At 40.1% G+C, this 16,896-nt stretch overlaps 1 protein-coding gene across 2 annotated transcripts in view; it reads left to right on the plus strand.

Annotated features, from left to right (window-relative positions):
- Nucleotides 1-22: 22 nt before the first annotated feature.
- The window catches only part of LOC119329053 (BEACH domain-containing protein B-like), a 29,573-nt gene continuing 12,699 nt past the window's right edge, over nt 23-16,896 (plus strand). For both annotated transcript variants that reach the window (XM_037602040.1, XM_037602041.1), the window contains exons 1-20: nt 23-418; nt 1,317-1,380; nt 2,450-2,654; nt 6,553-6,726; nt 6,944-7,264; nt 8,456-8,675; nt 9,476-9,529; nt 9,889-10,293; nt 10,753-11,071; nt 11,184-11,645; nt 11,734-11,892; nt 12,004-12,153; nt 12,233-12,388; nt 12,500-12,541; nt 12,640-12,984; nt 13,445-13,618; nt 14,715-14,875; nt 15,290-15,578; nt 16,005-16,422; nt 16,502-16,835. In XM_037602040.1, coding sequence (XP_037457937.1) covers nt 273-418; nt 1,317-1,380; nt 2,450-2,654; nt 6,553-6,726; nt 6,944-7,264; nt 8,456-8,675; nt 9,476-9,529; nt 9,889-10,293; nt 10,753-11,071; nt 11,184-11,645; nt 11,734-11,892; nt 12,004-12,153; nt 12,233-12,388; nt 12,500-12,541; nt 12,640-12,984; nt 13,445-13,618; nt 14,715-14,875; nt 15,290-15,578; nt 16,005-16,422; nt 16,502-16,835 — 4,598 coding nt within the window. In that variant the 5' untranslated portion in view covers nt 23-272. The remainder of the gene's footprint in view (nt 419-1,316; nt 1,381-2,449; nt 2,655-6,552; nt 6,727-6,943; nt 7,265-8,455; nt 8,676-9,475; nt 9,530-9,888; nt 10,294-10,752; nt 11,072-11,183; nt 11,646-11,733; nt 11,893-12,003; nt 12,154-12,232; nt 12,389-12,499; nt 12,542-12,639; nt 12,985-13,444; nt 13,619-14,714; nt 14,876-15,289; nt 15,579-16,004; nt 16,423-16,501; nt 16,836-16,896) is intronic.

Below are 16,896 nucleotides of genomic sequence, written 5' to 3' on the forward strand. Positions count from 1 at the left end.
CCTCCCCCTTCCCAAATCCCAGTCCCCTTCTCCACTCTCCCTCCATTTCGCGGGGTCTAAACATAGGCGCGAGCTCGGCGCACGCGTCGCACGCCCGCACGCACACTCCCGTCGGAGAAAATTTCCGCCCCTCGCTCGCGATCTCCCCGCCCCCCGCATCGAGATCGCGTCTCGCCCGGATTCGAATCGAGTTCGCCGGCCGGTGGTGGCGGTGGTGGTGATGCGCCGGTGCTGGTAGCCGCAGGCTCGGGTCGGTCGGCCGGACGCGAACGATGAACCTCGTGCGTGGCGTCGCCGATCTGCTCCGCAAGTCGCCGCAGCCCCCGGGGCCGCCCGCGCCCCCCTCCCCCTCCGTCCGCGGCGGCTCCTTCCGCGGCGCCGACCTCGACGATGCCCCCGCGCCCCGCGTCGTCTTCAGGTATCACATCGTCCCGCATTGGGACATGCGGCTTGTGTCGATTCGCGCGCGTATCCCCACTTGCCCGTACGTGACCTAGCCTCTAGTGATGGGAGCCGGCGCGTGTTCGGTCGCAGAAATCTGGGTGCGATTTTCGTCTGTCTCTGTTGTCACAGTAATGTCCACGGGTTCATGAACTGTGGGAAATGCATGTTACATGAGAACGATGCCGACACGACCGGGGTAACTCAGTGTGGATTCTGAGTAGTGCTGGGGCTTTTGTTTTAGTGTCCAGCTATGAATTGTTTCTAGAGAAGAGCTATGAAATTTATTCACTGAGTTGAGCCTGAACTTGTACTGTAAGCTCATATCCTGAGCTGCACTACTTGCATTTGCTGTTCCAGTTTTGGGCTTTATAAGCCAGGCGAAAGCATTCCATTCCACCTAAGGAAAAGCACATTTATTCACTTGCTGCTGTCTGGTTACTAGCATTAGGGCCTTATTAACTTGCCTGCATTCCCTGTATAATACATCGGCCGCTTCCGAGTTGTTTTAAAATAAAATGGTTATACATATGGTTTACATTGAGTGTGCAACCATGGCTACCATGGACCGTGGAGCAGGTGTTCATGTTACAAAAGCATTAAAGACAGTAATGCATTGATTGATTTTTACTCCATGAACTCCTTTCTTATTTAAATTAGGATATGTTGCTGCAACATAATACATGCCTTCAATGACATTATGTGGAACAGCACAAGATATGCTTGCCAGTTAGGAAATTGTTTAATATTCTGGTACATTTGACATTGTATCATATAGTCTGTAAGGGTTCATACAGAAAATATATCATCAAATGACTTGATTGTTATGTGCACATCAGCATGATTGTTTCTCATTATTTTTCATTTCGTTCTAGTGATAGCACTGAGGAGGGAGTCTTAAGTACACTTTGGCAGAAGTATGAGAATGCCCATGATAAGGTATTCCCCTGAAGCTTGCTAGTTCTCTCTTGAACAACCCTTTTCATAATTTGGAACGTACACCCGACAAAGATGTCCAGTCTCATACTTTTGTTAGATGTATTGTCTCTATACTTAGATGTAACATAAGAGGATAAAGGACTAGTCATGTTTACTTAATGTTTGTGTTTCGGTTCTTATCCATTTCATTACTGAGTAATTTTCTGTCTTAGTGCAACACGTGAGAAGTATCAAATACACAGAATATCTACAGATAAACTTATATATCAAAGCCAAACGTGAAGTTTAATACTTCCATTTGGCTGTGTCTACTTGTTTGTCCACTGGGCTTAGAGTTGGTTTGTGTTGTAATTAACAAGGTTGAATGCTTAACTTTCAAGCTGAGTTGCACTTCGAACTAGAGCTACTCCCAGTATGATGATAATTGTATTCACACATGTTGTTTCAAGCTACAATGTACAACTTTGTTTTTCAAGAAATATAACATTCAAAGCCTTAAGTGTTGTAACTGTTGAAGTGTATATGTGGATTGCCTAGCCCTTTCCATCAGTTTGGACTTCTGGTTGCATTGGCTAGTGCATGAAGCTTAACATGGTTTTGAGTTCAAGTCCTGGCTTTCGCAATTTATTAAAAAATTGCTGCTGCCCCCATCTGTGTTTGTATATAAGCCTCTTGAGCCATACCTCTGAGTCTATTCATGTGTTGACTTCCACGTCACACGTGAGAGGGGTGTTGAAGTGTATATGTGGATTGCCTAGCTCTTTCCATCGGTTACGACTTTTGGTTGCATTGGCTAGTGCATGAAGCTTAACATGGTAGCAGGGTCCAAGGTCTTGAGTTCAAGTCCTGGCTTCACAATTTATCCAAAAATTGTCGTTCCCCTCTTCAACCAGCGTTGGCTAGTGCATGAAGCTTAACAGTAACAAGAATGATTGATAAATATGATTATATTTCTGTTAAGTATTATACATAGCTGTATGTACTTGTGCTTTATGATAAACTAATTAGTGTATTTATTAGCAATTCAGTCAGTACTATATCTTGTATCTCTTTGCAATAATTTTTACAGGAGGAAAAGGAGAAATCACTGCAAATTTTTGTCTTACAATTCGTACAAACATTCAGAGACTGGGGTCCATACCATATTGAAGAATTTGTTGATCAAGAATTGGGATCTGATGAAACAGTCGTTGGATGCTCTTATGGGCATCCTTCTGAGGTCATTCTTATTCTGATCCAGGAAATTTCTCTAATAACTTCAACTATCACTGAAAGTAAGTGCCTCTACTATATGATGAGTCTATAGTGGGATACCGCTCCACTTCTCAAGTCACGCTATACAAGAGCCCACCTACTATTTATGTTCATAGTATATTGATTCTATTCAACATGGGACTTGAGAAGTTTGGAATTAGGTGTTGAGAAAAGATCGTAACTGTAACATGCTGGCCCAAATTTCTTAATGCTTACTCCACCTGTAGGGCTGGACCATGTATGCGCAACACCCCTCTTACACTTTCATCCCGTCTTAATGGAAAAGGGTTAACCCAGAGGTCGTACGTTTGGAACACAATGACATATATGTTGGTCCAACCGTATCTAAACTCTCCATGTGAGAATAATTCCACCATACAACTATACTTGGGCCACATGGGCCTCCACTAATGGGCTGGGGTATTGCAGTAATTTCTTTGACGCTTTTGCCACAGCGCAGCTTTGCTATTTTTCTAGCCACTAAAAGATGCACTCTTGTGGTTTTATTTTTTTTCATTATTAGCGCTAGGGCATCTCCAACACCGACCAACAAATTTCCTCCGACATCCGTCCGCAGACACACATGCGGGAGCAGGCCATCCAATGCTATCCGCATACATCCGGCCCCATTTTTTTAAAGTCTGCACACTCAAATAGCCGCATATATAGTTTCAGTTTAGCTTCAAATGCATCAGTTGTTCAAATTTTAAAAACTTCAAATATTACACTCCAACATCGTTCTCCCCTTTGACCACCCATAGATGCTCAATTAGATCGTGAGTTGCTTGATGCCGAATTTGTTGATGCATTTGAACAAACTCTTCAAATGTGACCGGATTCTTGTCTGGAAGTTCCATAGGATCATCCATGTTTTCAAGTTCAAGCCCTGCAGTAGTGTAACGCCCCGGACATACCCGCCGGTGGTCGTCACTCCTGGCGGGATCTAGACTGGCCCCACAGATCAATACTAGTCTTTTCTGCGCACTTTGTCCTCACTCGTGCGCACCCGGGAGCAACTTCCCGGTCAGTCACCCATCCTGACACTACTCCAAGCTGAGCACGCTTAACTTTGGAGTTCTGTCCGAATGGGCTCTCGGAAAAGAAGAAATTCCTTATTGATATGAGTAGTCTATCATCCCTAATAAGCCAGGCTATCACATACACCCCCACTCAGAGGAACCGACGTCCTCGTCGGGCCACAGGAACGTTCCCTCTTGGCACAAACGTCTGTGCTTCCAGTCCGGTACATGTGACATGCCGGGTGCCACGACGGGTCACAAACGTCATGAACAACATGACCACGCACCTGTCCGCAACCATCCGTGTAACCGCGAGGGTCGGCTCTGATACCAACTTGTAACGCCCCGGACATACCCGCCGGTGGTCGTCACTCCTGGCGGGATCTAGACTGGCCCCACAGATCAATACTAGTCTTTTCTGCGCACTTTGTCCTCACTCGTGTGCACCCGGGAGCAACTTCCCGGTCGGTCACCCATCCTGACACTACTCCAAGCTGAGCACGCTTAACTTTGGAGTTCTGTCCGAATGGGCTCCCGGAAAAGAAGAAATTCCTTATTGATATGAGTAGTCTATCATCCCTAATAAGCCAGGCTATCACAAGTAGCATGGTCACCCTCATCCTCCATGATCATGTTTATGCATGATCACACAACAGGTCATCACCTCCCACAAGGTCTCTGGATCCCATTGTTTAGCAGGCCCGCGAACAACTACAAAACGTGCCTGCAGAACTCCAAATGCCCTCTCAACATCCTTTGCCCTCTCAACATCCTTTCTAGCTGCTTCTTGTCTTTGAGCAAAGTGAGACTTTTTCTGACAAATGGTGTTCAAAAGGTAGCCCACGGAGGATAGATGTCGTAACCAGATAGTAGCCCATGTTGTACTCATGCCCACTGACATTATAGTGGCAAGGAGGAGCTTTTCCTTCAGTCAGCCTAGCAAACAGTGGCGATCGCTACAACACTTTGATGCCATTGTGAGACCCGGGCATGCCAAAGAAAGCGTGCCAAATCCAAAAAATCATTTAATGCAACTGCTTCAAGAATGACGGTGGGCTTCTTAACATGACCATGATATTGCCCTTGTAAAGCTTTTGGGAAGTTTTTCCATTTCCAATGCATGCAGTCAAGAGATCTGAGCAAACCTGGCCACCCTCCTACTTCTGAGATTGCCAAGAGCCTCTCGGTGTCTGCCACAGTTGGTTCTCTATGGTATTGAGGTCCAAACACCTCGACCAGGGCAGTTGCAAACTTGACCATGACATCTCTGCATGTGCTCTCAGATGTCCGTAGGTACTCGTCTTGCGAATCACCAGTCATGCCATATGCAAGCATCCGCATGCCGTGCACTTTTGGTAACCAGAGAACCCAATCCTTACCACGTCGCCCTTCAAGATGGTGTAGTCATCAAAGGACCGGACGCCATGGTAGAGACGACCGAAGACATTTTTGCGCATCTGGAAGCGCCTGTGAAAATTGTCAGCGAAGAGGGCATTGGAGGCAAAGTAGTCGTCCATCAGCGTCAAATGGCCGCGCGCCCTTTTGCGGTTGAGCACTCGATGACCCTTGATCGATCCCTTGAAATTGAGAACATGCTCTTCTCCACGTCTGCAAGGACCGCCTGCATCATCGTTGTTTCATCCATGTAGTCCTCGTCGGACAAGCCATCAGATGACTCAACATAGTGCTCGTATATGTACTCCATATCCAAATCCATTGCTTCAAAGAAGAAGGGACACATTTTTTAGCACGCACATTTCACTATACAGATGCCGGGCATGGTGAGTATTGTACAAGCGGATGGTACCCGTGCGGCGGACAGAGGAGAAGTGTGGAACCCGGTAGAGGAGCAGCGGCGTTGAGCCCGGGGTGTACCGTCAAAGGTGATGGACCTGTCGACTTCCAGTAGGGGTGTGGCGGGGTGGCTGGGGTGGTGGAGCGGTGGCGATGGCAAGGGAGAAAACGGATGCAGACAAAGAAGGGAGGATGGAGGCGTGGGCTCCGAGAGGGGTTTTGACGTATGCGGGCTGTTTGTGGATCGGCTTTGGAGATGCCCTTAGGTCACATGTAGTTTGACTCATTTAAGTAAACGCAAAGCAGTAGAATGGTCTTGCCAGCAGTAGTGCTAGTAGGCAGGGCTAACTTCTCCTTTTTTGATCTTTATACTTTCAGAGCAAATGTAAGAGAGGTAGCATGGTCCTTTGATGCTGTTAGCGGACATAATATAGTGACCAAAGAGAAGAGAGTGTGCATTGTCCGACAACAAAAAGTAATCATAGAGCTTCACTTAGAGACAATAACAAAAGTTCCCTAGTTTTAATCCTATGGCTTTAAGTAACCTACTTAAGTTAGGTGTCAGCTAGTAACTAGTGCTTCCGTCAGTCCAACACCTTTTGCTTCTTTTGTTGAGCCAGTGTGCTTAAGGACTACTTTTCTATTGTTGTGCAGTTGGGCTGGGGTGTGTTGTCCTCCGTTGTGGAATCTATTTCGTTGCGGAAATCCTGACCAATTTTTATAGGATTTCATTGTTATGTTTGTGTGCAAGATGGTCTTAAGTAGCTAATATATCGAAAAGAGAAAAATTCTATTTCTAAATGCCGCTAACATACCAAGTTTGGCATTAATCAATGTTACCCCAACATCCATGTCATACCAGACCACCACCCATACTATATTATCGCTGCAGTATTCAGGCATTTGTCCGCAGGCAGTGCTGTACATGATAAATTCGAGTTCTAGTGAGGTTATACGAGCAAATGCCTTAACCAAAATACATCAATGCTATGGGAGCATGTACTATTACATGGGAATGTGTTGCTGATTTTTTATGGAACTGTTTGTGATTTTGGCTCTTACTGTGATAAATGGAATCACATCTGCTCCTGTATTGCATTATTAGGTGGCACCAGTCCAGAATCTTCTCCAAAGCATTCGGACCAACTAGAACCCCTGGAATTAAGCGCTGAAAGATTGCATGTCCTGGAGTGCCTGACTATTCTGACTCGCTCCGTGCATAATTGTAGAGTATTTAGCTATTATGGTGGCGTGCAGAAGGTTACTTCTCTACTAAAAGGTAGCATTTCTCTTCAGATGTTGGTACATTCCGAGAATTATCTCTGGGTGCTGGATATTTGTTCTGATTACTTGTTCACTATAATTTCTTATTTTCGTTACTAAATGTTCCAGTTTTACCATTATTTCTTGCTAGCTTACCTATACTTTCCTGCATCTGATTCTGATGGATCACTATCCAAAATTTTAAATAACTCTTTCATCTTTGTTATATTCAGCCGCTGTTGATCAGCTGAAAGCCTTGAACAGTTTGCATGCTGTAGATGACCAATCTTCAGATCAAGCAGTAGAAAATACAAGGATGATGCTAAAGATACTCATATGCATAATCACAATAATTTCAAATTTCATGAAGTTGGAACCAACTGCTACAAGGGACCCCCATTTTGTCGATACCACTAAATATGTCCGATCGAGCAGTTATTTGGCTACGGTTTCTCCAAGTATTCCAGAAAACACCATTTCTGATGCACTTCAACATTGGCAGCAAAAGGCTATTATTCTTGTGCTGGAAGCTGGTTGTGTCAATCGGTTAGTAGGTAAAGTTGCCCTTTAGCTGTTTACCAAAATTGAAGTTCTGCAATTTTTTTCTCAAACATACATTAGTGCAGTAGTATCTGTTGTCTACGTTACTGGATTGTCATATAAAGCCTTCGTTCTTCCTTGACAATAGATTCTAGAAGTTTCAAATGTCGATGATTGAAGGTTTTCTGTTAGGAGCCTTGTGTTAATTACTCCTCATTGATGATTTATACTTGGTATTTTTTAAACTAAAGAAAGGACTTAGGGAGAATCCTGATGTGTAAAGGGATACCAATTACAGAAAAGGGCATAGACATTGTCTGCACAGTTCACTGATTAAAGTTAGCCTTTTATTGCTAGATGGAAAATCATACTTCTACTTCAGTCTTTTGTGTTTAAGAACAAAAGTAGTGAAGAACAAAATAACGCTACTCCCTCCAATCCAAATTAATTGACTCTACTCTAGTATAACTTTAGTACAAAGTTGTACTAGAGCAGCGTCAATTAATATGGATCGGAGGGAGTACTAAAGATAGTCAATAAACTATTAAGCTGCAAATTATTAACAAACACAAATTTATATCAATGAATGAGAGTGAGGTGCTAAGAACAAATCAGAACTCTGCTGCAACTCCTTGTCTCCCTAACCGGAAAGTAGTGGCTACTCTCGGGTGTACTACACCTGATTAGCAAAATATTGAAAAAATGTGGTCAAACATTGTCCAAAAAATCTGAAATTTTGGGACATGAAACATTATCAGATGTGTGATGTTCTTACAAAATTTCACCTAAAAATAACATCTGAGGAGCCCTCACCAAAAATAACAAAATCACTGCTCAAACAGTGCACAAAACTTTCAGCAGCGATTTTGTTTTTTTCGGTGAGAGCTCCTCGGATGTTATTTTTCGATGAAACTTGGCAAGAACCTCAAACATATGATAAAGTTTGATGTAGCAAAATTTCAGATTTTTTGGATTTCGTTTGATGAACTTTTTTCAACTTTTTTGCTAACTCGGGTGTAGTACACCCGAGAGTAGAAAATCCAGTCCTCCCTAACCTCATCGTCATAAGCACCATGGACCACACGCAGTGCATGCCTATAGATGTTTGCCGGTGGATCCATCTGTAATTTACAATGTCATCATATGTCCCTTATTGAATTTCTATCATTTTTATTATTTGATAAAACATAGAAATGTTACTGCAGAACTGTTACGGGTCATTCAGAGGCTGAATTTGAAAGAGCAGTGGACTGATCTCTCACTTCATTTTACCACTTTGTCCACCCTTCGATCAACTATATCTGGTACCCATGCACAGAATCATTTCAGAAGCATTGGTGGGCTGGAAATTCTACTGGATGGACTAGGACTTCCTTCAAATAAATTTTCAGTTTCAAAGCATTCATCTATATCAAGAGATGAAAGGTGCACCTACAATACTTCTGTTTTTCATTTCATATTTCCTTACCTTATGCTCTCGTATTATACCCATAATGGCAAACATTCTGGTTAAGATGGAAACTATATATACCTAAGAGTTTTCTAGTTCCAAGTTAAATTATATCGTAAAAGTCAAAATGCAACATTGCTTTGCAAAAAATCGTATCAAAATTCACTATTAAGTTAAAGATGCCATTTTATTTAATTTTAGCACATCTATAATGTGAATGTGGAATTTCTATATCCATTCCATATTCAAATTGCAAACTAAAATTTACTTGAAATCGTTAAGTTTGGCATTTTCGTTTTTGAGTGTCAGTTTCAAAATATTAATGTTATCTACAATATTACTTTTCTAATTTGATATCTATTTTTTTCCGACAAATTTATGGGGCAGAGTGGTTGACAATGTGGAACATACAGTTGCAGTTCTTTAAATCATACACACTCATATATCAGACTTAGTGTTTACTGTTATTTACTCCCTCTGTGAACAAATGTAAGACATTTTGGGTCACTATTTTAGTGACCTAAAACATCTTATATTTGTTTATAACTTTTTCATTATTTTTTCTGCCAATTGCTTGTACAACTTTTTGGAAATTTGCAAGCTCTATTACGGGTGATAATAGGGAAGTTCTGCAACGAACAATTTGTTTCTGAAAAAACTGCTGTGAAATATTAGGATGAGAACCTGCTAGGTTAAGAGTTCAGCTCTACTGTGCTAGCTCACCTTATATATTTTATCCCCACTTTTATGTTCTGACATTACCATGCTTTTATAGGGATGAGATTCTTCTTCTGCAGCTACTATATCTGGAAATTCTGAGTGAGGCAGTGTATCCTGTGCTCTAAACTACTTTTAATTGGTGATCACAATATGTTTCAGAATATTAATACGCTTCTCTAAACATAAAGAGCATCAATATGCTGTGCTAATCTTTATCATTGGAACAGATTAATGTATGTTTTGGCTATGCTCTACCAAGAAAAAAAAAGAGTGTTGTTTATGCATTTTCTTGACAAATTGGTGATCACATTCTATTCCTTCTATCAATGCATCGAGGCGCAAGGCCTTTTGTGTTTTCTTTGAAAGAAAAGACTTACAATAATATTGAATAATTTAATAGTGCATTTGAACTTTGATATTATACTGTTTTAGTATTTTCCCCATATTTGGTCCTTGACTGCTGTTCAGATTTGGCAATATCAACAACTTGGAATTTTTATGCGAAAATGGGTTGGTGCATAAATTTGCAAATAGCATCAGTTGGCCTGCATTTATGATTCAGGAGTCTCACCGGCAAAAGGATACTACAAAAACTCTTCTTGCATTAAATTCTATCTCTGGTCCAGTTCATTTTCTTAAGATAACAGAATGGAATGACTATTCCCTAAAGTTGAGCATTGCCCTTTGCTCTTTTATTCTCCCCTCAAATGTCGTAAAATGCTGTTCTGATGAAACTGCTATCAACCAAATTTCGGCATCCATCCCATCAGCTTATCAGGAGCAATCCGTGAGATGGATGATAAGGGTTCTCCTAACAGTCTTTCTTTGCATCAAAGCTTGTGCTTGGGAATCGGAATTACCAAGCCATATAAAGTAAGTTTTAAAATGTACTGGCATGAATATTCTCTTCAGCTACAATAGTTAACTACAGTGTTCTGTTACTTTGTTCAATGCTACCTAGCTGCTTCATTTGCTACATGGAAGATATCTGAAGCTAATTTATTTTAGCAACCATATGGAGTTTAGCTGATATTTTCTGAAGTTAAATTCTTACATGCAATGATCAATATGTCAGTCAAACCCGACTTCAATCTATTAGTTATTGGGCAAGTGACTAACAATATTCTGTAGTACACCCCATAGAAAACTGTTCTAGTGTACACTGCAACTGTTACGTATGCAGTGGATTAGTTTGACGCAACAGAAACTGCAAGATTGCTTTTTTTTTAAGTTGAGTCATTGAAGATCTGTATGTTTGAAGCTTTGAAGATTACCTTTTCCCAACTCATTTAATGACAAAATGCTCCCTGTATGATGTGACTCACACTACAGGATATTAGCCAAAACCATTCAAATTTACACGATCCGTACATTCAGAAGGGTTCTTGTTTCAGCGCCAGCTCTACTCGCAGCTTTTCGAGAGGAAGGTGTATGGGACTTGATATTTTCCGAAGACTGTTTCTATGTTGGGTCATCTGTGGAAGACATCCAATTTCATATTGGTACAGAGAACCAAAATGACAATGTCAAAAATAATAGGACAGCAACTGATTCTCAAAGCTCATATTGGATTGATGTTAACATTCTTCAAGTGGAAGCTATTTCCTTTCTGGAATTTGCTGCAACACTTAATGAAAACACATATAATCTGGTACAGTTTTTTCACTTCTGTTACCTTATATTTTATATTATTCTTATCTGTAATAATGATATTTTTATTATTTTGAGTTCTTTTCTTATTATATTCTTTTCGTTCTTTGTAGCCAGAATGCTCAGCACTAGTGGATGCACTTGAGCATTGCGTTTCAGATGCGGTGGTGGCTAGCATTCTTCTTAAATGCTTTCGTGTTATTCTACAACTCGCCACACAACAAACTTTAGCTTCATTCAAATCCTTGGATGCAATCACTAGAGTCCTTAAGGTCACATGCCTTCAAGCACAGGGACTACGAAACTCCAGGAATTTGCCTCGTCCTGAAATTACCATCGATAGAGATGATTCTCAGACAAAAAATATTGAGATGACTTCACCTGAGGACAGAACTGATCACACTCTTACATGCCTAAAATTAGGTGTAAACCTCCTTAAGGATTATGTAACTATATCTAGCGATGGAAGAATTCTAGTTTTGCACAATGCTGAATGTATTGAGTGTTTATTCAACTTATTTGAAGAAGAGAGCCTACGAAAACAAGTACTGGAGCAAGTTCTTGCCTTATTTAGGGTAAAACTGTGTTTTATCTCAAATTTCCCTCTGTTAATATTGTTATAACTTTTGGAGCTAAATTATTCTTATAATTTATTGTAACCAGTTGCCTCCATCCTCAGCACAAGATCATGCTGCAAAGTTGCATCTATGCTCCAAATATTTAGAGAACTTCACACAAGCAAATAAAAATGAAAAGGTCAATTCGGAATTGTTAATTGATCTACTGGTCAGCATGAGAGAGATCATTATGATGGACCGCGTGGTAGGTTCTCGTATATTTCTTGGAATATAGCAGTTGAAATAGCAGTAGTGTTTGTTTTCTACTATAAGTGACATAATATGTTGACAACTTTTATACTCCATTTTTGCCTAGTACTATCAAAATCTATTTCGCAACGAAGGGTGCTTTCTGCATATTATCTCTTTGTTAAATGGAACTTTCAATGAGGCAACCGGTGAGCGCTTGGTGCTTAATGTCCTTGAGACGCTAACATTACTGCTTGAAGAAAATAATGCTTCAAAGGTAATCATATGGTTGTATGTTGTTTAAAGCTTTTTTTATTGTCTGCTGTGCTAATTAGTCTTGGTTTGTCTTTTTTCAGGCCGCTTTCAGAGTGCTAGTTGGTGTGGGTTATCAAACATTACAGAGCTTGCTATTGGATTATTACAAATGGTTGCCAAGTGAGAGGCTCTTGGATGCATTGCTTAATATGCTAGTTGATGGGAAATTTGAGATAAATGAGAAAACAACAATAAAGGCTAGTATCTTTGAACCAATTTAACATGATGTTATCATTGCTGGGACCAGTTAATTATTGTGCTTCATTCTTGTATCATTCTCATAAATGTTTTCTTAACTTATTTCTCAGAACGAAGACGTTGTTGTATTACTTTTGAACATTTTACAGAAGGTCTGTTCTCTCGCACACAGAGATGTGATTACCATCCTTTGATAAAATTTAATTTATGGTTTACATTTTTTGTAACATCAGCAATTTCTGATTGGCAGAGCAGCACATCACTTCAGCATTATGGGCTTGTTGTATTGCAGCAGTTGCTGAAGCAATCCATTACAAATAGAACTTCTAGTTTCAGAGCAGGGTTGCTTAGTGTTCTTCTTGATTGGTTTTCAATAGAAGAGAAGGATGATACAGTTAGCGTAATTGCAGAGTTGATTCAGATTATTGGCGCACACAGCATATGTGGGAAAGATATTCGGAAAATTTTTGCCCTCTTACGCAGCGAGAAGATTAGTGCCAAGCAGAAGCACACTTCTTTGCTTTTGAGAAGTCTCAGCCACATGCTCAAAGAAAAGGGCCCAGAAGCTTTTTTTGAGTTCAGTGGCCATGATTCTGTGCGTTCTGTCATATTTATTTGTCACTTATAATTTGTTTGTTCTGTTATCCATGTTAATAGTGACAGGCTGTGAAGTTTTGAACTCTCAGTGTTTCCTGGGTGAAAATTAGTTTTTTTTGCACTGAAAATGGGTTTGTGGGGAGTTTGACACCACTAAGGTGTGGCTATGCAACCACGGTAGTAAGTTGTGTGAGTGTTCCTAATGATCTCCTAGCCTTTTGCGGATGAAATTCTGCCATTTTAGTACTTGTACATGTCTTCTGCTGTATGTTTCTAGACATATTTTACCTTGAGTGGAGTTAATTATGGTTGCACATATAACATTTGACGATGATGTTCTGCCACTAACATCAATTTATCTATTTCATTTTCATGTGCCTTTTGAACATTTTATATGTCACAGATACTACACAATACATAATGTGGTGATGGTCTGACATCTTCCTTTTCTTTGATAGGGTATAGAAATAAAATCTCCATTTCAATGGCCTTATAATAGAGGACTATCTTTTTCTTGCTGGTTGAGGGTAGAAAACTTCCCAGAAAATGGTATGATGGGCCTTTTCTCCTTTTCCACAGAAGATGGAAGGGGGTGCTCAGCCATGCTTAGCAAAAGTGCTCTAGTATATGAGGTAATGGTGTTTTTCTACCTCATCTTTAGTCAAATCAGGTACTTGAATTGCAGTTATTGTTGTGAAACAGTTTTATCAGATTAATGGCTTCTGTTAGCTAGCTAGCATATAGATAGAACCATATCTTTCTTTGCCCTATCAAATAATCAAAAATCTCCATTTTGACTACATCACTTGATAATTTTCTCAACACAGTTTATCTAACTTCCAGATTTTAACACAAATACGTGGAAACTGACACAATAACAGCCTCAATGGGGATTCATGGAAATTGACACGATAATTTCAATGCAATGAAACGCATAAGTCTTTTACGTTTTCTCGAAAAAAACAACAACTTCACTGCAACATTTTTACTAATTTCATAAAAGTTCAGAGAAAACCCCAGTTCCTCTATGCCATAATTTTAAATATGCGTTGCTAATGTTGGCTAAATTGAGCAATTTTGATGTGATTACACTGATTCTCTCTTGCTTATAGCTCCATACGATGTTTATGAGTTGTGACTAGTTATTTATAGAGGTAAATCTGTTGCATCCAAAAAAATTCTTTAACTACATTCTACATTGTGTGGATGCAAAATATCGTTGAGTTTAGAAAGGAATTGTTCATATTTACTCTAAACCTGCAGAGATTTCCATACCTCTCCAAACTAGAAAACCAGATATCCCATCCCCCTAAACTAAAAACACGAAATAAATTAACCCTGTAGCATTGGCTCCAGAGAAGTTTTGCCATTGTGGACACTCCCTTCCCCTCTAACTCTATACCCATTAGTGTAGAATAAGGCAGTGAGAATTTGATATATTGACGGGTTACTGTGATGTACCCATGCTCAATGTGGGTGGAAGTCGGGCAGAGGAAGAACTTTTTATTCGTGTTACTCATGACATGCCAGCCCATGCGGTAATAATAGATCACATTGCCTTTAACCATGAAAGAACAACATCTAGTTTTGGTCTAAATCTTGGGCCACAGGCATTTCAGATGATGAAGGTCTTCATGTTTGCTTCCACCATGGTAGCCATATGTTTGTTTTGTAGGCCATGTATTTTTGTATCCTATCCTAAAGTCTGGTTCTTCCCTGCTTTGGCAGTCTATCAATAAAAAACATCAGTGTGTTTTGTTACAACTCAAGCTCCCACCAAAGGAGTGGAAGTTCCTTTCTGTTACTCATACAATAGGAAGGGCTTTTTCTGGAGGAAGCCAGCTGAGATGCTATGTTGATGGGGAGCTAGTATCATGTGAGAAGTGTAGGTGAGGAAATCATTCTTCATCCGTAATTTACAATGATGTTGGCATCATCTATTTTGCATTGGGGCCTAATATGTGGCTACATTAATGTATTCTAATCATATTTTCCAATTAAAACTTCTTACATAATATTGTGTATAAGTAATTATTTGTTCATCTTGTTACATCGATGAAAGATAGGTTCTTCAACATGTGCTTTCATATGTTAAAGCATTCACTCATGTATAGTTCTAATTGGTAGACCCATAGTGTAGTCTGGCTCAAAGCACCCATGCAACATATGGAACTCCCAAGACTTTGCAATAGAGTGAATTTGTCTGGATATCTTCCTAGTTTAGACAATGCCATGTTATTATTTTTTCTGGAAAAGAAGAGATACTGTTAATATTGTTCATAAGTTCTTGTTGCTATTTTTAGGTATGCGAAAGTCAACGAGGTAATGACCCGCTGCACCATCGGTACAGAACTGACGCCTCTTGGCGATGAACCTAATTCTATTGGTTTTGAAAGGACTTCCGCCTTTACTGGTCAAATGGGCCCAGTTTATGTGTTTTCTGATGCTCTCTCCTCAGAGCAAATAAAAGGCATATATAATCTGGGACCAAGTTATATGTACTCCTTCCATGGCGACGATTCATTGTACAGGGGAATTTTGGACGCACGAGACGGCATCTCATCAAAGATTATTTTTGGTCTTAATGCACAGGTTCCAATCTCTTTCTGATAAGCATGACGTTGTACTTATTTCATCAAGTGTAACACTCCAGTCCAGGTAGTGTTTGCCCACGTGTGTACTCCCTCCGTCCCAAAATATAAGAACGTTTTTGACACTAGTGTAGTGTCAAAAACATTCTTATATTTTGGGACGGAGGGAGTAGTAGATAGTGTAACTGGAAATGGGATTGGCCCTGCAAAAGTTTCAGAAAGTTTGGACCGCATATGGAGTTATAAACTTAAGGGAACCAAACATAGCAACTCTGCACAAACTGTAGTTTGGGAAAAAAACATGTAGTTTGCTATATGTGTCCAAATTGCTCCATGTTGGGCAACCTTGAGCAGATTTTGGGCTCTTTGGAGTTACAATGAATTCAGACTGACTTACAGAATATTTTTCTTTCCCACGTATTCTCAGGCTAGTGACAGCAAGACTTTGTTCAGTGTGTCATCCACACTTGATAGTGCTGACAAAAGCACAGTTGAAGCAACAATCATCGGCGGGACAAAGTTATGTTCACGACGCTTGCCACAGGATATTATTTATTGTGTTGGAGGAGTCTCTGTATTTTTTCCTCTCTTCACTCAATTTTGTGACGCTGTAACTAATGGTGGACAATATTGTTATACATCTGTCATCAATGATAAATTGGCAGCTGAGGTTATTGAGCTTGTCGCGTCTGTTCTGGATGGAAATGTATCGAATCAACAACAGATGTATCTTCTTTCTGGGTTATCCATTCTGGGTTTCTTGCTTCAAGCTGCTCCACCTCAGCTGTTAAATATGAAAACACTTCCTGCAGTGAAGTATATGTTCGATGTGTTAAGGAACTGCGGTACTCTCTCTCTCTCTTAATATTTTTCCTGTGTGTCTGACGAAGCTACACATTGTTAATATTTTTTCTGCATATTCAGGTATGTCTAAAGTTCTTCTGAAAGATGCTATTTCACGAGTTTATTTGAATCCAGAAATATGGGTATATTCAAACTATGAAGTGCAGAGAGATCTTTATATGTTACTGATACAATATTTTGAAACGGATGGAAGATTTTTACCACTACTATGTGGACTTCCGAGGATTATTGACATTGTGCGCCAATATTATTGGGAAAAGATAGATTCTAAGTGTGTTATTGGTTCAAAGCTGCTGCATCCAATTACTAAACAAGTTATTGGAGAGAGACCTAAGATAGAAGAAATACGCAAGCTTCGGCTTCTGATTCTGAATTTAGCAGAAATGAGCATAAAGTAAGTACGTCTAACTTTGAAAGAATCCTTTAAAAAGATGTTTAGATGTTTTCTCCTCTCT

Source organism: Triticum dicoccoides, chromosome 7A, assembly GCF_002162155.2.
Source record: "Triticum dicoccoides isolate Atlit2015 ecotype Zavitan chromosome 7A, WEW_v2.0, whole genome shotgun sequence".
NCBI lineage: Eukaryota > Viridiplantae > Streptophyta > Magnoliopsida > Poales > Poaceae > Triticum > Triticum dicoccoides.